We start from the raw sequence: 21720 nt of genomic DNA on the forward strand, positions 1-21720 counted from the left end.
AGATAGATTTGAAATGCAACTTCTGCAAACAGATGAGACCTCTTCATTAATTCTTAAAATATTTTACAGGTGTTAGTTATTATGATTACTGGTCTGAAGTAATGAATCCCACCAGAGTCTTTCTGAAATGCAATCACGTCCAATAAAACCTTTAATTTAAGCAATGATTTGAGATACCCCTGGGGATGGGCATATGCAGCAATCACATCTACCTGGTCTACTGCACCTCTCCTTGGTCCTGTCATTCGTACATCAGCATCATTTACATGCAGTTTCCATGTGTCTGATCTATGCACGAAAGCTTTTTACTTTAGCAAGTTGTTCCTCAACCTTTTTTTAGATAACGTGATAATGATTTCATATTTAAACTTAGAGCACTTGCGTTTCTTTCCAGATTTCCTTCATTTATGCATTTCCATCTGTACCCACAACTGTGCCATGCCTGAACAAGAAGAAAGTTTTGCCCCTAGCTTTTGCTGGTGTATTTTTGAATGTTTTTATGCTCTCCTATATGAACATTTTATACTTCAACTACACCTTTACATTGTTTTTGTACATTCTCAGTGCTAACCCTTTCCTTCATCCAGCACCCTCTGTACAGCACCTCTGAAAAGAGCAGTGGCTGGTAGCAGAGGCTGAATTAGTTTCCATAAAAGTGTGTGGAAAAGAGGGAAGACATGGAGGTGTAGGGCAGGAATTGCTCTGTTCAAAATAAAATAACATACTCAAAGAAACTGAAGAAGAGAAAAAAATCTGAATTCAAAAAGTAACCTCAAAACCACATCTGCTCTTGAAATTCCCTATTCCTGTCCTGGGGAAAAATATATATATCAAGCTCTTTTACAGTATTAAACAAATTACAATCATGCCATTTTGCAGATGAAGAACCTATGACAGGTGAGGATGCATTTGTCCAAGCTAAAGGTCTGTCCCTCTGGAGCAGTTTCAGATCTGTCCCTCTACAGCAGAGTTTCAGATCTCTCTGATACCTTATTTAGCCCAGACAGTTAATTCAACTGTGTGTATCACGATTTTGTAAATATATAAGCAGGGAAGGCTTGCTTTTTGGTGGTTTTTTTTTTTCCAAAACATCACTGTGCTGTGAAAATAAAACATCTGTTGAGCCATACATTTAAGTATTTCCAATGCCAACAAATAGAACAAAAAAAAGTGAAAAATGAGAAAATTTTACATAGAGAAGGGAAAAGGGAAGGGAACAAAATCATTTTAAGTGAGAAACATGGTTAAATTTCAGACGATGCGTTAAGGAGCTATACAAGTCACTCATAATCAAATAAATCATTCCATTAGTCCTGCCTGCATTAAAAATTTCTGCATGTGCCAGAGAAAATACGCTGCTGTCACAGCTGAAAAAAATCCTTCAGGAGAAGAGAAGAGCCAGATTCTGGGGAGAGGCACGGGGGAAAGTTTAAGTGTGTGCTTCATTTTGGTTTTACATGTCAACAAACACTGGTATTTAATATAAGGCAGAAGCCTTAATTTCTAGCTGTGTCAGCCCTTTATTCCCCCTGTTTTTTAGGTCCTGTGTTGGTTTTTGCTGCCCTAATTACGAGGCAGCAGCTTTGCTTTCACTCCCTGCAAAGGTTCCACCAGGCACCTGCAGAACCACAGTCACCATGAGCCATCAAGAACCAAGGCAAGAGGTGACCCACACTACTGTGGCTTCCCACCTCCAGCTCCCACCATCCCAGATGGCTGCACAGCTCTGGCCCGGGACCAGCACACACCAGGGCACAGCCTGAAATCAGCTTTAATAAACCACCTGACATAAACCAGTATGACAAATTCAGGGCACCTGAACTAGGCAACCTGTGCCCTGAGGATGTGCCAACAGTTATGGCTGCAGTGAGAAGCATCACAGGTGCCAGCAGCACCCACAGGGCTGAGACACAGCTTTCCCAGGAAGGGAGCCTCTGTTTGCTCTTGGGCTCAGGCCCAGACCAGAAGCAGACACAAACACACACATGCAAGGAGAGCTTCAACACTGACATACCAAGAGAGGAAGAGAGATCCACTGAAGAGTGTTTACAGCACAGCCATGCTGCTCTGATAGGTGATGACTGTCAAAGGGACAGTCCTCCTTAGCCTACTTGTTCAGAGACTGGCAGCCACAGAGGGACAACCTCCAGTTTTGACACATGTATCACGGTATCACCCCTCACTCCAACATTGTCAAGAGAGCAGTGAACACCAAAAAGTGTGTCTTCTCCCTCTGCAAAGCCACAGGCTCTAACCATCGACCTGGGTCAGCAGTACCAGTCCCTGACCCTGCTGGCTAAGGGAGAAACGGGCTACTGCAGGGTCCTTTGCAGGTGCACCAAGATGGAAGGACAGTTTAAACTCTTAGGACAGGATAAAATAATTATCAAGGCATGCCATGGTGGAGAACACCACATACTGTTCCTTGCTTGGTGGCTTACTTGCTCAGAGGGACAGCACGTTTATGAACTCTGTAACAGGACCAAGCTCTCAGCTGGTGGGAACAGCACTTCTCCTTTACAAAACCCCACAGCCTGCTGAATTTTCCATGTTACCAATAATGGACACAAAGGAGACCTCATCTGCATGGGGTGTCTGCATGCCCCAGGCCAGCCTTGGGCTCTTGTAGCACGATCTCACTTGGATGCAGCTAGCTGGCCACCAGGGGAGCTCTCAGAGTGCAGCTCAACACAGAAGCTGCTTCCAGATGGGCACATGCCCACATAAGCCTTGCTCAGCAAGGCACTTTGAGACTACTGCTGGCAACAAACCTTTTCCATTTCTAAAGTCGCCAGTTCCACGTTCCATTGAAGAAACAGAAAGAAAGCACATCTTAGCATGCATGAACAGCACCAATTCCCAAATGCACTGCTTTTCCTCCCATACCCAGACCCCTGTGTGTCAGGACTTTACAAGTGAGTTTTTTGTTATCAGTCAACTTTACCACAACCATTCCCATGCTGAAGCTAACAGTAAAAATCCCCCTACCCTACTCCACCCCAACTTTAAAGACCAGGATGTGATCACTCATCTATGACTATTTACTTTACATGGAACATTACACCTTCAAATCAAACAAATCGCTTTTTTCTCCCCTCCAAGCCTGTGTTTCTCTACAAGGTTTATCTTTCAAAATGAAAGGGGAGCGCTTCGTTATCTGAAATTAACAGCATGTGGCAGGTCAACATTTAATGCCTCTGCAAATATCCTTGCATGCCAAGACATGTAATCGGTATTCCATGGCCCCAGGACAATAAATACACTGTGTGCCAGCTGCAGCCACACCACCCCTCAGGATAATATTTCTCTGACACCAGCCCTTTGCAGGTGGGCACGATGTCTTTCTGTTTCAAGGACAACGCAGTAACTTTACAACTTAAAGAGGATTCTAATTCAATTTAACTTAAGACCTATAGCCTTTCACTAAGTGAAATAAACTTGCAGAAGTGTCCATCTATCATTCCTGGTTTTCAGTCCAACAGCACTACCAAGATTTGCTTTTCTCTATGTACCCAGAGCTCATGAGCTCAACAGCAGCCCTCCACCACATCAACTTCACTGGAAGAAACAATTAAGGTGGGAATTCTGGCTGTTGACTTCAGAAAGCACTATTCGAACTATTTACCCTATGTTAACCAAAACACTTCCCGCATTACATTTAAAAGAAATCAGTTTTCACTAAGAAATCTGTATTTTATAATGTAAGAGACACACAGATGTCAAGACTGTTCATCAAAAAAATATCAGATGCTGGAAAAAAAAAGGCAAGTCCTGATAGCAATAAAGAGAGTACTAGAAAGGACACCCACTAGAGCCCATCAAACCAAATGACTACCAGAGAAATTGTAAGAACAATCATGTAACAAGCACTTCAATAACTTATTTGGCAAAAATCAAAGTAGTTCCCTTCTATGAAAGGAACTTGAGGCATGGAAGACAAATGGAAACATCAAAATGAGGGTTAACTATTTTGTCTCTGATAGAAAAGGAGGCAGAAAAAAAATGTGCTACAATAGTCAGACGTTTTTCCGTAAATAAAAACCACTTGCTTGCAGTCTCCCTAGCCACGGTGTTAGGAAAGCTAAATTGATATCACTTTTACCACACATCATCAGTTCCACTGGTTAAACCAAGACTGAAACGACCAGAGGAAAGCCAGGTGTAACCCAGCACAAGTTGTCAAGAAAGCCCTCAGTGTCAGGCTGCAGCAGAGCAGTTGAGGTAGCAGATATGCAGGAATCAATATCCCCCAAAGTCCTGGATATTGTTAATTGTTGAAGCAGCAGGCAGGTTCCCAAAGTCAGAATATTTGCAGTAGCAGATGTCAAATATGTGCTTTGCCAAGGCACGTCAGCGAGTCACATCCTCGTGCAGGGAGCTCTCAGCATGGCTTGAGTTCAGAGAGGAATAACAGCAAGTGCTGCTCTGTTTTTCAAACACAGGTCTGACTGATTCATCCGGTAACATTATCTCCTTGTAGCAGCATTTCAAATACATCTGCTGTCAATAAGCCCACATGTATGTTGGTAGAGAAGTGACTTTGCCTAAATACAATTCAATTTTATGAATCACAGACGATATGTATAGCATAATTTCATAAATTGTAGACAAAATGCATAGCATAGCCATTTCTGGACACCTAGATATATTCAAAGACATTTAAAGAGATTAAGACACTCCTCTCCCCCCAAAGTTTTACATATGTATTTATAAAAACAGAAAACATTAATGAAACTTTCCTGATAAAGCCTTCATTTGAAACCTCCTTCCCATTTTCTTCCCTCAGCATCTACCCAAATGCTTAGGAAAGGAAAGCAGGTTCAGCAGTACCTCCTACCCAAACCCAAGACTATGTCCTCTGCTTAAGGATCCAGCATGGAGAACACTTGGCAGGAGCAAAGGGGTGCCTCTCAAACTAGTTGCAATGACCAACTCTTTGGTGGGATGCAGGACTGGCACAGCCTAGCAACCACCTTCAGCTGTAAGCTCCCAAACACAGCATGCCATGCATTTTGCAGCTCCACAGTGCCAGGTACAACCTAACCAAAGAATTCCCTTTTTCTTCCCCCCTTACACACGCTGGCAGCATCCCAGTGATGGATCAGTGTGGCTATGGGCATGGCATTAATTGATCAGAAGTGAAACAAATCTACACAATTGCTGGAGGGAAGTAAACACCAAGCTTGAAACACAGTCAGGTTCAGAGACACCAATAAAGGCCATTTTAGTGTCTGCCTATGTGATATCTCCAGCTCCCAGTGGTTTTAGTCTCCTTTCTTCTCCATCAGAAAACCAGACATAAAGCCTGGAAAGCACTACCTATCTCCTGTCCCCAAACACGTCACTCACTTCCTACGGTCGGCACTTCAGAAACAAGTCTGGCAGCAGAGCTTGCAGATGACAACTGGATGGATCCCTTGTGGATCTGAGCCACACCTCCACCCACCCCTTGAAGCAGGCAGCTTTCTGTCCTCTGGTATTTAAGCACACAGAAACTCCACGCACATGGGAATTTGTGTTTCCTCTATGAAGGATGCCATTTTGCCATCCCTATGGCACTGCCTTACAGGAGGAACTTGGTCCCTACTCACAGCAGCAATGGCTCCTGAAATCCGCAGGACTTTGCTTTCCCAGGGTGTCACTAATGGTGGCCCGTCTTCCCTGGGTCTGTGTAGTGCCAGGGGAGAAGCACAGCCACAGTCCCCTTGTGTTTGCCTGTGCCTGACACACCTGTGGGAGGGCTCCAGAGGTGCAGCCAGCACAGGCTGAGCACATGAGCCTGGCACCATCACAAGGGCCAAGCAGTTGAGTGTGCAGAGAGCTCCACATGGTGCCCAGCCAGGGGCATGAAACGCAGGACAGGGTGGCTGAGAAAGCAGGGAAAAAGGGAGACTACCAGTGAATCTCAGCACAAATGTGTTTTTCATCAAAGCCAGGTAACAACTTGCAGCATGGAGAGAGATTCAGACAGATAATTCTAACAAAAACATAAGGTACTCCCTAAAGCAGCAAAGGAGGCCCCAGACGTTTTTGCATCTCCTCCACTCAACATCGGCTCTCATACTGCTTCTAGCACAAAATGTTTCTGCAGTCTTTCTCTGAGCCTCCCAGAGCAAGGCAAGATTCTTGTCTTCCCCCACAATCAGACAGCACTTGGCTGGATGAAGGGATGAGATATGGGAGGAGGAATGAGATATGAGGGATGGGAGGAAGATGTTATTGCCCAGAGCTGGACTCTTGCACACGAGCACATAAAGTTCTTCCTGGGCACTCACTGCCACCTGGCCACAAAGACACCACACTTCCTCTTTCATTAAGAGAACTGCCCCCAAACACAGAAGTCAGGCATCTGTCATGCCTAGGATGGATGGCTTGGAAAGGGAAGGGAAGCTCAAAAAAGCACATGTAAAAAAATCAAGGGGGTGGGAGGGAGCGTTCCTTGTGAATTCCGTTGGAGTTGTGCTGCTGAGAAATGCAGTAACCCAAGTAGCTGGTTAGACCATTCTTGGAAAGTTTCTTTTTGTTGATTTTCACCTGACTCCAACCCCCTTTGATCAGACATTGCTTCCGAGCAGGGATGGAAACATGGTATGCATGTAGGTGACCAGCAGGTCAGCTTTGAAGGTGCAAACCTGACCTAAAGTACATCACTTAATCAGATTTATGCTGCACTGCTCTTCCTCGGGATCATTCTGAAGTCCAGCCAATTCTTTTATCTAACATCTCAACAACCCAGACAGGTCAAAGAGTTCCAGTGGGGCTTCTCCCACCCCCAAAGAAGGAAACTGCACCACAGCATCAAACACTTGACATTAAGTTGAAACAAATATTTACCAGGAAGAAGTTACAGAATACTGCAAAACTTGTCTGTAAGCTGAGGCCGTGCAGCAAACACTACCTACAGTCATCTCTTACAACAACACACCTCAATGTACCACACAAGTACAAGTGCCAAAACCATCCACATCCCAGCAGCAGCATCCTGTGCAGACAAGGAACCCATAGAAATCCAGCTGAGATGTTCCACATGCACAGTGGTGGCTGCCAGCTGCTGGGGGTGACTCACAGAACACCTTGGGAGGACACCATGCCCTACTGCATGAAAGCAAGAGCAAGAGACTCCCTACAGCAGTGGTCTCACATGCCACAAATCTCACACAGTGCTCAAGGCTGCGAGGGTGATCTCATGCCACCTCTTCTTGCTGCTCAACATCCCATTCAAGCTCAAAGCGGAAACGCACGGGGCTTGAAATTCACTGAACTTTAAATAAGGCTGACTTTTGATCTGGCTCAGACAAGCTTTAGATGAAAAGTTATTCATTCATTTTATTTAAACAAATCTGCCTACCTTTACTCCAGCACACTCCAAAGGGACAAGTTTTTAAGTAGTTCATTTGGAAATGCCATCAAAGTCTCATGGGAGCTGATCCTAGATGATCCTTCATCTCCTTTTTCCTTCCTCTTCCTGCCAAAAGGATCCCTTTGAATCCTTTTGTACAGCAATGTAGCTCTCTCCTCTCCACAAGCTCCCCTCCAGGTTCTCAGGATGGGAGCTTGGCTGCTACTACACCGTGTTTTAACCTCGCACAGGCATCTGAAGGTACAAAGTCCTGGATATCTTTTGACAGGAGGAACACAATTTTTTTTCCTTCCTCATGCCATCATACCAGTATCCCCTGAGGCTAAACTAGCAGAGAACCCCCAAGCCCAGGGTGTGGCGGTTAGAATATCTCCTCTCACATAGGAGGAACCACAACATTCCAGTATGAAAGCAAAGAAAAACAGCAGGGAAGCCTAGCAGAGTTGTCTGAAACTATTTTGTTTGTGGTTTTTTGTTTTGTTTTGGGGGAGGGGGCGCGTGTGTGTGTGTGTGTGTGTGTGTGTGTGTGTGTGTGTGTGTGTGTGTGTGTGTGTGTGTGTGTGTGTGTGTGTGTTTTGTTTGTTTGGGTTTTGTTTGGGATGCACAGTGCCATGTGGAGCAGGGGAGGAGGGTTGGAGGTGGATATACACGCTACCTGTTAGGAACCAGGTGCATTCCTGGTGTGTCTGCATCTCTAGGACTCTCCTCTTCCTCCTAGGAAATCCCCCCTAAGGCCCTTCACATCCTTTCCAGCATCTGCATTGCACAAGGCGGGTACCCTAGTTTCTGTGGCCTTTCCCCAACAGGAAAGTATGCAGGAAGCTGCTTTCCTGCCATAGTGAGATTCCACCTCCAGCCCTCCTCCCACGCTCCACAAGCCTTTCTTCTTTGGAAGTCCTTTCCTTATGAGCATTTTTGGATCCGAGTTGGGGGGAAAAGCTGACCACTGTATGCAGTGCCTGTCCTGAGCTCATGTCCTCTACTCACCATGGTGTTTCAGAGCTAATGCAGGAGTCCCACAAAATGCTTCAAGTGCAAAGCAATGTCTGAGAACAGTGCCTTCTGCCACAGCAAGGACTTCATGCATGTAAAAGAGTAGAAGTCATGAGTATATAGGAACAGGCTGCCAGAGTGACCACAGAGCCATACGCACAAACAGCCAGCTCCTGATAGAGAAGCTGCCCCAAACTGCTGGCAGTAGTGGGGCCATCTCTAAAGTACACACAAAACTGCAGCAAAAACAAGCAGATGGGTTAGCACTGCACTTCAGCACAAGCACACAGAATTAACTGCTCTTACACAGTACGATTACGTCTGCGTCATCCTGTTATTGTGAAAGAAAACTGTATTTTAGTACGTGGTCGAAGGTTTTGCTGATCACACTCCACTGGTCTGGACACCCACCTTGGGAAGCCACTGCTAAACCTGGACTCGACACACTGAAGCTCATCTCCTCCACCTTCAACCACCCAGACCCAACACATAACATCCTCTTTTCCAACAGGTAGGCTCTGCCCCCTTCTAAAGGGGGAGAGGGTCAGAGGCTCCCACACAGCCACAGGGAGCACTGGGACATGAAGGGGGGTGCGTACCAATTTTTGGTTTTACTTCCCTATTTCAGATGTACCCAAAGGAGGAAAGAGAAAAGTCCCTCTTCTGTTTAAATTATTAACATATAACAGCATAACTGCGGACAAGAGGGTTAGGCAGACAGAGAGGTACAGATATTACAGATCAAATGTATCACTTTGCTGGTTTTCAAATATCCAACTCCCACAGCAGCCTTGGCATATTGCAAGCCACACCTAACCAGGCTGCCTAGTCTGAAACTGTACTTAGTAACAGGGAGCTGGGTTTGTTGTTCAGGAGGAAGACTTCCCAGTGTTTCGAAAGGGGCTAGAGATTTCATTCTGGCACAAATAGAAGGTGACTCTTCAGTGTTACCAATGCACATTAAGAGAAGGATATCTCTGCACTAAAAGTGAATCTGAGTTTGAAAGGTTTGGTCTTGGATTTCAGAGGAACAAGGAAGAAAAACAGAACTAAAAAAAAAACCCCCTTGTTTCCCAAGAACAACAACAAATGGGAAGTTTTGCAGGGGCTGAGCTCCATGGCTGACCTGCTTCTTTAACCTCTATTCTACACCCAAATCCTACCTAACTAGAAGTCAAGTTGTCTCCAGCTTTCATGTCTTCCCCATGAAAAGAACAACTGCCAGAGATGCCCAAGGCAACGTGCCACATTTTTTCTTTTCCACTCACCCACCTCCCACGGTGTGTTCCCACTCCTGCCAGTGCTCCCCAGGCTCCATACAGCTCTGTCTTGATCTCTGTGCAAATTTTTGCTGCTCTCTGCCCTCTTTAGGGATGGAAATCCAGCAGCCTCCAAGCAAGCAGGCTGCTGGAGCTCCACCACCCCTGCCCAAGCGTTTCAGTTTGCAATGCTAAAGGTAACACAATACTGGGAGGGACAAGTGTTCCTCAGCCAGAAAGGAAGAAAGGGTGGTACATGTTCCATATTAAAGATTCAGGTTTTAAGCAGAGGAGAGGAGATTAGCATGTTTCCAGCAGAAGAGAAAGTGGGGAGCAACAGCTGGCACTCCTCATGCCAGCAATTTAAGGATCTAGAGAAGCAGCTATACAACAAGGTCCTCCCAAGCCTTCTTCACACATGAAAACAGGTATAAACCCAACACTTACATTTGCAGTTGCCTCTAAAAATGCTCCCTACCAAGTGAGCTTTCCCGTGCGTGAGAGAAAAGCGGGGTCCCAGCATCAGCACCTTCCTCAGTCACTGCAATGGCTCACATGACCCAACCTTTTGAACTAGCTCATCATTTCTGAGGGCAGCTCCGAAGCCTTGCAGTGCTGGGATAAGGGACAGGATGCCAGCGGGGAAGGGTGACAGACAGGGATAGAGGCATCACCACCAAAAGCACTTCAGACATGAGGTCAGCCCTGAAAGTAGGCAGCTAATTACTCTAACCCAGAACCACAGGCAATATCCCCAGAGGGTTTCTATGGAAAGCCCTTACCAAAAGGAGCCCCAATACACATCTTATATTCATTTTACGCAAGGCAGAATAAATACTGGATCTCAGACACTTATCTCTGGCACACTACCAATATGTCTCAGCTTCTACAAGGGCTCCCACAAGTAGCAGAACAAATCTTTTATTTTGCTTTAAAAGAGAAATATAGGATAGTTGCAAAGGGAATAGCAGAGAACTCTTCTCATTTTCTTTACCACCCTCCCAACTCTGCAAGCAATACGAGACAGCCCTACTGCCAACAGCAGTGCCTCTGAACGTACATGGCCTTGTCACGCCAACAGCAGTCCTGCTCCTGCTGCACGCATGTGGAAGTGAAAAAAGGGACATTGAAAAGAAAAAGAAGAGCCGTGGTCATCACCTTCGTCTCCAGGTTCCCTTGCTGCCCACAGCAGTTCCTTGTCATTCCCTTCCAGGCAGCAGTAGGTTGCCAGGTAAGATCTGTAGGAGGTGCCACCACAGGAAGCACATCCGTGCAATTCTTCATGCTCTCATGTCCCTCTTAATCGAATTCTCTAGCCTAGGAAAGAAATCAAGATGTTAGACAGCTACATCAGACTGATCAGAAATCACCGGACAGGAGACTACAACCACCAGCCAGGATCACACAGCAAATAGGCAGCAACACAGAAACACTAGAGCAAATACTGCTGTGCCCACACCACAGGCAACGGTATCCTGGGTAAGATCAACAATCTCTTTAGAGCTGCCAACGCCTCTAAACATAACTTGGGCTTGAGTAAAACAGCACACAGAGCCTTGTTTTGAAGGCGAAATCTGCTGGTGAACACCTGCTGTCTGCAGAACTTCCCACAGTCTAAAGCCAGGAGCCAGGGTCAGGGAGAGCTGGTAATATTGAGATCAGGGCAGAACAACTCACCCTTAGTGCTGGGGCTATGAGTCCCTAAGGAGTTCTGAGCAATGCAACCTGTACAAACACATGTGCAAAGACCCTCTTGAGGATCCCTCTCCCACTGAACCATCCCTAGCAAAAACCACTGCCTACCCTGACACAATAGAGCAGTGATGCACTGCATTTAACTGATGACCCTTGCTGGAAACACAAAAGAGCCTTTACAGAGTTTATATTTCTAACCTCTCCCCTAATTCTAAAAGAAATGCAGTGTAACTGCAGCATGTGTCCTAAAACCCTCTTAAGTAAGACATTAATCACAAGACTGTTTAGCAAGTGAGAGCACACAGTCCGCTCAGAAAAAGCTGCCTCCCATAATTATCCTGCCTTGGGCAAGTTTCCAGTGTATGTGCCTGGCCCGGCATATGTTTCACCTGAGTCCAGCAGCTCAGGTTTCTGCTCTCAGCAGGGAACCCAAACACACACAGCTTAGGAAGAGGTCCCAGTATGTCCGTAACTCAAATTAATGCCAGCGTGAACCATCCAAGGACCCTAATGCATTGCAGTACACCATGGCAGGGGAGGGAAAGCAGTAGCATGAAGGAAGACGATCTGTGCAAATTATGGCTAATCCAGTCTCTCACTCAGCAGCAGTCTCACCCAGGCATCATCCCAGCAGGATCTTTTTCCACAACTACCAAATTAGCAGAAGTTTCTCACTGCTTTCCTTGGAAAAGATATTACAAAGACCAGTATTTTCACTTCAAATACATCTCGCTCGAGACAAATTCAACTTCCTTGATCCTCCTCCCCAAACCAGAGTTGAAGAATTGCTCATTTTTCCAGTGAGTAACACCAAAGTAGCTTCTACACAGGCTTTTTTTAAGGGGGTAGTTTTTGCAGCTTATCTGCTCTGAACCATTACACCTACTTTTTGACACAAACACACAGCTAATAATCTCCTGGTAACCAGCTATAAAACAAATTGCATTAGAACTACTGATAACACCAACAGCTAAATTCAGTTTTCAGAAAGATAACAAGCACAACTACAGAGAAGAGGTAGAATGTATCTGGATATTTGGAGAGGGGTTTGGGTTTTTTGGTTGTTTTGTGGCTGGTTTTTTTTTCCTCCTGGAGTTTGCCTTCATGAAACATAAAAGAAAGCAAGCCAAGGATGTGGGAGGGCTAAGAAATGCTCAAGGACCAGAAAGACTGAAAGCTCTCTAGGAGATGGCAGCTTAGGAATCTGGCAAGAACTGAAATGGGCTAGAAGGAGCAATACTGGAAGAAAGAGTAGGTTTCTTGGAGCTTATGGCTAGACAGGAATTTAACTGAAGAAAATGTTTTAAAACAACTTCAAGACTGTGACACCATTAAAACATGCAACAGCCTGTGGGGCAATCTCAGGTGGGGAAAAGCAGGACATGATAACCTTCACTCCCAGCCTGAGTGTTTTCACTTCAGAAAAACAGGCAGTGATGGACAAATCCAGCCACAGAACCCTGCCCACCAGCACAGCCTGTGCTTACCAAAACCCTGGCAGGTGGCCTCCTTAGGGCAACCATGGTGGCTCATGCTCTCCAAAAGTCATTACCACCACCATCCCAAAGTCCCCAGCACCAGCTGGCCCAGAACAGCACATGCTAGGGCTGCATGACTAGGGGACACGGGGGCTGGCAACATGCTCACAGCTGCTCCCTCCACTTATGGAAACCCTGTGCAGTGTTCAATCGCACCTCAGGTTTGTTTTCTTTCAGATTAGGGAGTTGTGGCAACCAGGGGAGATCCGCATGGGTAGGAGCTAGGAAGAAAGACCTGAGATCTCCTGGCAGCAGTGACCGGTTTCACCAGCTCCGCCGCCGATCAGACACAGACGAGGCGCTGAGCAGGCCACGCGCTGCCCGATGAGGGTCCTGACAGATGGGGAGGGCTGAGGCTCAGCCTAAACCCTGCAGAAGCAGAGCTAAGCCATGAGCAGAAGGGGTTGGGACAGAGCCCTTTCCTGCCCCGCAGGCTCCAAGGCAGCCACCCCACTGCTCAGCCTGTGGTGCATGCATGGCAGGCCATGACGGTCATGCCTGAGGGCACTTCACAGACGTGAAATGCAGGCAACAATTAGGTGAAAAATTAAGCATTTCAAACATCACCTGCAGGGCTTGACATGCCGTCCTCACCCAGTGTAAAATCTCAGCTCAGATGCTGCAAAGGAATAGTTGGGAGAAGAAGTAATTTCTGCAATACCTCAAAAATGTGAAACTTCCAGAGTGTTGTCTGCATGGACAGATGGGAAGAATCAAGCCAAATTAACGTCAGGAATTAATTTTAAAAGTATGAGTTAACATGCATTAATGACCTTGGTACACCCCCACATCTGTAGCCATGGTAAGCTTAAATTTCCTTCATTCCTATTCACTTCCAGCATGAACTAAACTGATTTTGATTAGGAGTGTCCACACTGAAACTTCACATCACTTCTGACATCAAATTTTACAACTAATCTTTAATGAACCTTTCTGAATTTTTCTCCTTAGATTGCAAACATACGATCCTCTATTTACCTAATTAAACAATCCATCCATGAATATCTAATAAAATAGTTACTCAGTTGCACTCCCTTAATAACTAGGAACACTTCTCAACCTTAGAGCACATAGTTCAACTGAAAGATATGGGTGTTTTGCGAAGTGATTTACAAAGTGAGAAGTTTCCAAAACTGAGAGTGGGAAAGCAGAGGTGAGCTACACCACACTGGAAAATTTCCAGGTGCAGATTTGAAGGAGTTTCCCTTTGTTTTTAAAATCATACTTCTAACCACACTTGAAATTGCTGAACCACATCCACAGGGCTTAAAATAATTCCCAGTCCACACCCACGCTATTATATATAAAAGAATAAAATAGAAGACAGAATTAGTGACTGCTCTGAAAGCCAGCAGATAGATCCAAAGAAAATTAGATTCTTTCCATGCAGCTTTCCCTCCTTTCTGCACTTTTCAGACCCCTCTGTTAAAGCAGGCCATGGTTCACGCACACATCACACGGAGCCACTGCTCAGTGCCAAATATACAGCACCTTTTCAGACTCCTCCATCTATAGGTGAGCTGCTCAGCCTGCAAGATTCAAGACGGCTGTCCTTTAAGCACAGGTTAAATTAAATTCGAAGAGCCTGAAAAATGCCAATGATCCCTCACTTTGTAGGATGAGCAGAAAGCCTGACTAACCCATCACACAAGGCATTCCTGAATTAAAGTGGCCTTCCAGCGCTGCTCTTCTTTCCTCTCCAGCTGGGCACTCCCACGTCTCTCAAAATACCCTTTCATGTCACAGGCACAAGCAACACCTATTTCTATCAATCCCATTTTTGCCTTTGGGAATCCCCCTGCCTCCAATACTAAAACACATCCAGGGGACTATTTCATCTCTGCTCCCGACTCCTTCAACCTGAATCCCATCTCTGTTCCACCAAAATCTGCCCCTGCAGCATTTGTTGGAGATCCCTTCCATGATGCCTTTTGTTCAGAAAGGTGAAAGGCAGCTCCTTAGGCAGAGTTACAAACTCCACAAAATACCAAGCTCTGGAAGGACTTTGTTAAGATACAACCCGTCGCTCTTTTATGATCTTCCCAGGAAAGCACTATTCTTTCATGAACATACCCATTTGTGAAAAGTGAATTTCAAGACTGCAGGAACAGCTGTTAATAGGAAACAGGCTTCATATTCACAGACACCGTTATCTGGATGAGAGCAAAATCCATCCAGCACCTTCTCGACTCTCATAAAACATACATATTTCATGTCAGGCTCACCTGTGCAACACCAGCCCAGAGAAACCAGAACATAACATTTCCATTTCTGCAACATTTCTGCTAATGTACCTCACAAAGTGCCTAACGCCCTGATAATTATTTACACAGAATCTCTGCTGGACAAATAAGAGCTGGGTGAAGAACTAATACAAATTTATATAAAAAATATAAACAACATAAAAAATATATAGCTCCAGAGAATCATTCTAGAATGGTTTAGGTTGGAAGGGATCTCAAAGATCATCTTCTTCCAACACCCTGCCATGGGCAGGGACACCTTCCACTAGACCAGGCTGCTCCAAGTCCCATCTGAGCTGGCCTTAAACACTTCCAGGGATGGGGCAGCAACAGCTTCTCTGGGCAACCTGTGGCAGGGCCTCACCATCCTCATAGGAAAGAATGTTTCCCTAATATCCCATCTAAATCTACTCTCAGTTTGAAGCCATTCCCCCTTGTCCTGTCACTCCAGGCCCTTGTTAAAGAAAAAAAAAGGCCCTCTCCACCTTTCTTGCAGGCTCCCTTCAGGTACTGGAAGGCTGCAATTAGGTCACCCCAAATCTTTTTCTTCTCCAAGTGAACAATCCCAATCCTCTCAGTCTTTCCTCATAGCAGAGCTGCTCCATCCCTCTAATCATTTTGGTGGCCTCCTCTGGACGTGCTCCAACAGGTCCATGTCCTTCCTGTGCTAGGGACCCCAGAGCTGGAAGCAGCACTGCATGGGGGGTCTCACACAAGCAATGGTGAGATTACCTTTATCCCAGCTATTACAATCTTGTATGTCTAAATTTCTAATTTCTTTAAGACCCCTTGCAAGCACAAAGGATGGCAGGATTACAGGCAGGTCATCAGGATAATCAAGAATTTACACAGTTATTCTCCACCTCTGTACCAAAGTAATGTTATGTATGTATGGATGTAGTTAAGTTATGCAGAACTAAACCTTTGGGGAAAGAGAAGAAAACCCTAAACTCAAACAAATAAATAAACATTAAACAACCCAACTTATATAACAAAGGATCATGCTCAAATTTTCAGTCTTGCTAGGCAATGCAACTCAGCATGAAGGTTGAGCAATAAAGAGATTTTTTTATTTATTTATTTATTTTAAATGCAAACTAATTGCTTTTGAGGTGCTCTGTGCCTCAGCTGCTGTGTTCAGAAGGCACAGAGCTTGCACACTTTCCTGAGGATTCTGCATTACAAACAAACGTAGGGGTGGGAAAAAAAAAGTCATTACTCTGGTACTGCCCATTAAATGTTATTCCAAGGTAAAAAGCAGGTCCTTGAGACGAGCATGAGGAAACCAGGACTACAGATTTCTTTTAGTTCCCAGGAGATCCATTTTAGAAAGCAGCTATCATTGCTGCATAACTGCCATGGAAATTTTTATTGTCATCCCATCCCAGTGAGCATCACCACACTCTCCCCACAGACTCGGGACTCCGTTGGCACACACAGGTTATCTGCAGAAAATCCAGTGAACGAAGTCAGGCTGATTGGAACACCTTTGATTTCCTAATCAGCCAAGTGCTGCACCACAAAGACAAAGGCAAGCCGTAATGCATATTAATAAATTAATCCCTGCTGTCAGCAACTGCTATTTTTCTGCAAAATTTTACAGTTGAAAATCCAAACTGCTGCAGCCATCCTAAGAGGATGGATGCAACACTGATGAGGGGAGCATTAGCTTGTTTCCCTCACCCCCAGGAATCCCAAGCACAAGCCAGGACTTCGTGATGAACACTTCTGCCAGTGCCACGGGACCTGCTGAACAGCTCAGTATGCACAACACAGCCAGCCAGACTGGCATCCTGTGCTGAATGCTTCGGGTTCTCCACTTCCTCCAGCAGCACCGAGGTTTGCACCAGCACCAGCTTCCCTCACTTCATTTGCAGTAGCTGCCAGTTCCCGGGGGGAACACAGATCAGGAGCACAGAAGAATGTCAGCACAGTCTGGCACACAGCTCTCTTCTGCGTGTACCAATGCACCATTCCCAGGCAAAGGAGTCTGGGGCACAGGAGACAATACACAAAAGCAAAGGCCTCCCTGCACTTCAGCATCCTGCTGGTAAACGGGGGGATATTCTGTGCAGTGTTTCCATTTTAAATAAAGGTCTCGCAAACAGACCTTTTTTTAGCTATTACAGAAAAAGAAACAGCCAGATGCTATGTTGCAGCTTTCTGCACAACCTCTGCCTGAGAACGGACATTGTGGTAACTTGTGAGCAACAGACCACAAGGAAATATTTAAGAACATCTGATGACTTGCTGGGAGAGCTGAAAGTTCAGAGACACTCCAAGCCAAGTATCTCAGGCAGCTTTCAAATGCTGCAGAGGGACCAGCAAACCCAAGCTAAGCAGAGGCACCACTTGGAACCTGCTGAGACAAAACCAGAGGACAGACTTCCTCTGCTCTGGTTTCACAAATCCCCATTCTGGTTTCACAGACAAGCTCCTGGACCATGTGCAGTCTACTGGTACGTGCTGGGAAGCACAAGTACACCAGAACAGGCACTTCTTGTTGCTTCCCAGCATTCTTCAAACCAAGGGATCTATCCTGCAGAGCTGAAATCATGACAGGTAGGAATGGGTTTAAGTGCTGCCTTAAAACAACCGAGTCACTCTTTTGCAGACCTAGTTCTGGATTCTCCTTTTTATCATCGTTCAGCTCCTCACTCTGGAATCAGTAGGAAAACTCATCTGTAAGTGGAACAAGCAGATGTGCATTAACATCAATATCATCAGTGACTCGCAGGGAGCGGTTTTACGGAAGAAGCTTTGGGTTTACATCTCATTTAAGGCTGAGCTTGCAGCACATACTTCAGAAAGGTAATAAAACTTCTTTTTTACCTATAAGCAAGTGGCTCAAATATGTAAGTTTTTCCAAGGTTTTTAATCACACAAGTGATAACAATGATCTCTGTTGGCTAGACATCTAAGAGCACCTTATACTGAAAGCATCTTATTTCATCAGCACAATTATAATAAAAAGAACATTCAAAGGGACCACTTATATTTCACACTTCATTGACAAGTTACCAGTCAAGCAGCGCAGACTTCAAGCACATCTGAAGTCACCAGAAATTTTAGTAAATCTCTACATAATCTCAATGAAAATGTTCTTCAAACACAAAGATCTCCAGAAGCTGGGCCACCTTACACTCAGAAACAAAGCCCATTCTTGCTGAAGCAGTTATAGTGAAAGCTGGAATATGTAGGTCAGCAATCTAAGAAGGGCTATGGTTAAGACAAAGTATCAGATTGATTCATAATGCTCTTTGATTGCTAATCCTGTGCATAATTGTGATTTACATCACGCTACCAAAATCTGAGAGCTATGGAAAAGATTTGTGCACTTTTTAGAAGATCATCAAGACAATTCTGTCTGATCTTTCACTGTGAAATTTATGAGTGTTGAGTAGAGAACAGGAAAACGACATTTTCACCAAGAGCTGTGTGCACCGCTGAGCACAAAGGGAGGAGGACCATTACTCAGTGGCATCATTCCTGCCCTTCCCAAAGCTGCCAATGCAACAGATCAAGGGTGTCAGGAGAAGCACTGGACATCAAAGAACTTGAGTTCGAATACCTCCTCCACGTCAGTCAGCCAGCAAACAAAGGACAGGACAACCTGACATGGATTTGGGCCAGCACCCATTACCATCCTCCAGTTCTTACAGCCTGGAGCAAGACAGGAGCTAGGTGAGATATGTGCTGCTAAGTGCCTGTGGTTAAAGGCGCCAGTACGGGCAGTGCCATGGACACACTCCCTCCAGCACAGGGCTGCCCTTCAGTGTCCCTCCGTCCTCCAACAGAGGCCAGTAGGGACATAAACCTCTGAATATACAGTAATCTGCTTCTGCAGCAGTTTCTCTTGCACCACTGTCTCAAGGACAGAGTTAAGATACGAAACATTACAAGGTGCATTTGCTTTGCCCTTCATTAGACCACCCCTGTCCACCTCATACTGGCACCTCTAATTCCTCCCACGCATTTCCCATTTCTGCAGGAGATGACTCTGCCAGCAGTCACTGCAAACCAAGGTTTAAGTACTTGCCTATTTTGTCCCTAGAAAACTAGGTCTCTGAGAACGACGATACACCTTCATTTCCACTGTTTGGTTTTAACAAAATTAGAGTATTTGCAAACAAACAGTAGCCACCAGAGCAAGCAACTTGCTCATCAGAGATTCATCAACACCTTTGTGTCAAGGAATTAGGTAGAGATGATCACATATTTCTCCTGTTTTCTGAAACCTCACATTTGCTGCCAGCAGAAGACACATACACGCCCAGCTGAGCACTGCAGCTCCAGTGGTTACACGGCAGCTCACTGCACTGGGGGTCCATCTCCATTTTCAGGCAAGTCACCTCTTTTGTCAGAGGCACACATTTTGGCACTAAATGAAGGAAAGAAAGCCAGCAAATAGATTTATGTGGAACCAAGCTGCACTCCTGCATAGCTGTCCTGTCCCCAACACTGACAGCAGCTGTGCCAGAGGTCCCCCAGCACAACACCTCAGCACTGCGAAGCTGCTTGTCTCTGCAGCACCATCACCAAACCAACTCATTTGCTAAACCATAAGGAAATAGATGATTTACCTGGACTCAGCACCTCCATCACCTCCAGAGCAGCAGCTTGTGCCACAGCAAAGAGAGCAGTTGCCCAGAGCAAAGGAGCCCGGGAGACAGGCTGTCTGTTCTCAGAGGTCCCCAGGTCTGCTGACTTCAACCCCTCAAGCCCTCACCCTCCAACATTAAGAACTGCAGCTCATAAGGAAAGTTTGCCTCATTAGACACTGTTGGCCTCTGTCCCAGGGGCCTTCTGGGGAAGATTTTTCCTGGTAATATTCTTCCTCCTAAGGAACAGTTAGCATCATTCCTATCTATATGAACTCCTCACTTATTTAAAGCTTCACCTAAACCTTCCCTGACACAGTGATGAAGCACAAGGGATGTGTGTTTGTTACCTTGTCCTGGACCCCAGCAGATGAGGGCAACTCTCCAAGATGCACAGCAAAGCTCAATAAAATAAATGGTTTAGCAGCAAAACCCAAGGACAGAAAGCTGTCCCTTTTCCCCTCAGGAACACACCTGCCCCATTCTGCTGGGGTCTCCTTCCACAGACTCCTCTCTGAAAGCAGGAGGATGATGTAGGCTTAAATCACTGTCCTCCATACATTTAAGGTTATCCCAGCTCAGAAAAATGATTCCACAATCCTTTGTGTGAGGAGCATTATAAAATCCCGCTAGGTTAGCTACCAGTCTTTAGGCAAGTGCAGTATTGTAAGCATGCCACTAAAGGAGGAGTTGCACGTAGCAAGTTAGATTCATTCCTCACATATTAACAGGCAGCTCTGGTTTCTCACTCCCTCACAGCCAGGAAAATGTCCTGCTAGATCCAGCTGCCCCACGATGGCACCTTTCCGCTCTCAGATATTTGTTTTGACACTGTCCGTCGTTAGATCCAGTTGCAGCAAGCGGATATGGAAACAGCAAAGAGCAGCAGCAGTTCCCACTCCTTCAGCCCCTGCTCCCCTTCTACCGCCCTGATTTACCGGGGGCTCATAAACACAGCAACAGAGATTTGCCCTGAAACAAAAGCCTAGAGCACGGCAGAAGACACGCGTTATTCACTCTCTCTGCAGCCTGATCTGCTCTGCGCTATTAAAAACGAATGCAGCTACTTCTAAAATTACTCAGAGCGTGTATCCCTTGCTACAACTCGCAGGTCCGTGCGGGCTGACCCAGGCCAGCAAGGATCTGTCAAAATTTAGGCGATGGTAAGCGCAAGCCGGAGGGAAGGCAGGGGCCGCGATCTGCCTTATCCCCCGCCCATCCTCTCTCCCTCAGTGGCGGAACCGCGCGGGCTCCGCGCTCACCACCGACTTTTGTGCTGGCAAAGCCCCGCCGAGCGGGGAGAGAAGCTGGGGCAGGGGACGGGGATGCCAGGGCAGCCACGGCCGCACACGTCTGTCGCTTCGAAGTTTATATTGATGGGGTTATAGGGATAAATAATAATAAGAATTAATAAAGTTACGAGTTGGCGCTCGTCCGCCGGGCGCCGCTCCCCGGAGCCCACCCACCCGCGCGGGTCCGCCTCACGCCGAAGCCGAAACCCCTGAGGGCGGCGGGGCCGGGCTGGGCGCGGCCCTTCCGCCCTCCCACGGCACCTGCGACCACGCCGGCCCTTAGGCCAATGCCTCTGTCCCGCCGACCCGCCGCCCGCTCACCGCCAGCCCGGCCCCGCCGTCGCTCACCACCAGCCCCGGCCCCGCCGCCCCTCAGCCGGTCCCTCACTCACCGCCGCGCCCCTGCCTTTGTTGCCCGCGCGGGCCAAGGCATTTTAAGGCGCTGAGTGGGGGGGCGGGGGCCGGCCGCTCGGGGGAGGTGCCGCCGCCGCCCGGCTAGCTAGGCTGGTACGGGGCATCCTTCCGCACACCGCGCCGTCGTCCTCCCACCACGGCCAGAGCTGACGGAGGGAGGGAGCGGTGCCTCTGACCAGGCCGCCCCCAGTTACAGCACAGCCCAGCCCAGCCCAGCCCAGCAGCCCCAGCCCGGGCACCCCTTTAGCCCGGGCAGCGGTGACACCAGGCTGGGGAGGGTCTCGCTCGGTGCCGCACGTGTCCCCACGCTCCGCAGCACCCTCGG

The 21720-nt window shown here is 46.7% G+C and overlaps 1 protein-coding gene across 4 annotated transcripts in view; it reads right to left on the reverse strand.

The window, feature by feature from the left end:
• The window catches only part of ST6GAL1 (ST6 beta-galactoside alpha-2,6-sialyltransferase 1), a 40625-nt gene extending 19306 nt beyond the window's left edge, over nucleotides 1–21319 (reverse strand). The window contains exons 1-2 of one of the 4 annotated variants that reach the window (XM_029963690.1): nucleotides 21303–21319; nucleotides 10771–10929 (exon numbers count right to left, since the gene is read on the reverse strand). Coding sequence is in view for 1 of the 4 variants with exons in the window: in XM_018083161.1 (XP_017938650.1) it covers nucleotides 8765–8844 (80 nt within the window). In the remaining 3 variants the exon portion in view is untranslated. Of the gene's footprint in view, nucleotides 1–5591; nucleotides 5613–8347; nucleotides 8512–8764; nucleotides 8860–10770; nucleotides 10930–21302 lie in introns of those variants that run through there. The other 3 variants (XM_018083161.1, XM_018083158.2, XM_018083159.1) reach the window with 3 other exon arrangements.
• Between the last annotated feature and the right edge of the window lie 401 nt (nucleotides 21320–21720).

Source organism: Manacus vitellinus, unplaced genomic scaffold, assembly GCF_001715985.3.
Source record: "Manacus vitellinus isolate BGI_N305 unplaced genomic scaffold, ASM171598v3 scaffold_60_pilon, whole genome shotgun sequence".
NCBI lineage: Eukaryota > Metazoa > Chordata > Aves > Passeriformes > Pipridae > Manacus > Manacus vitellinus.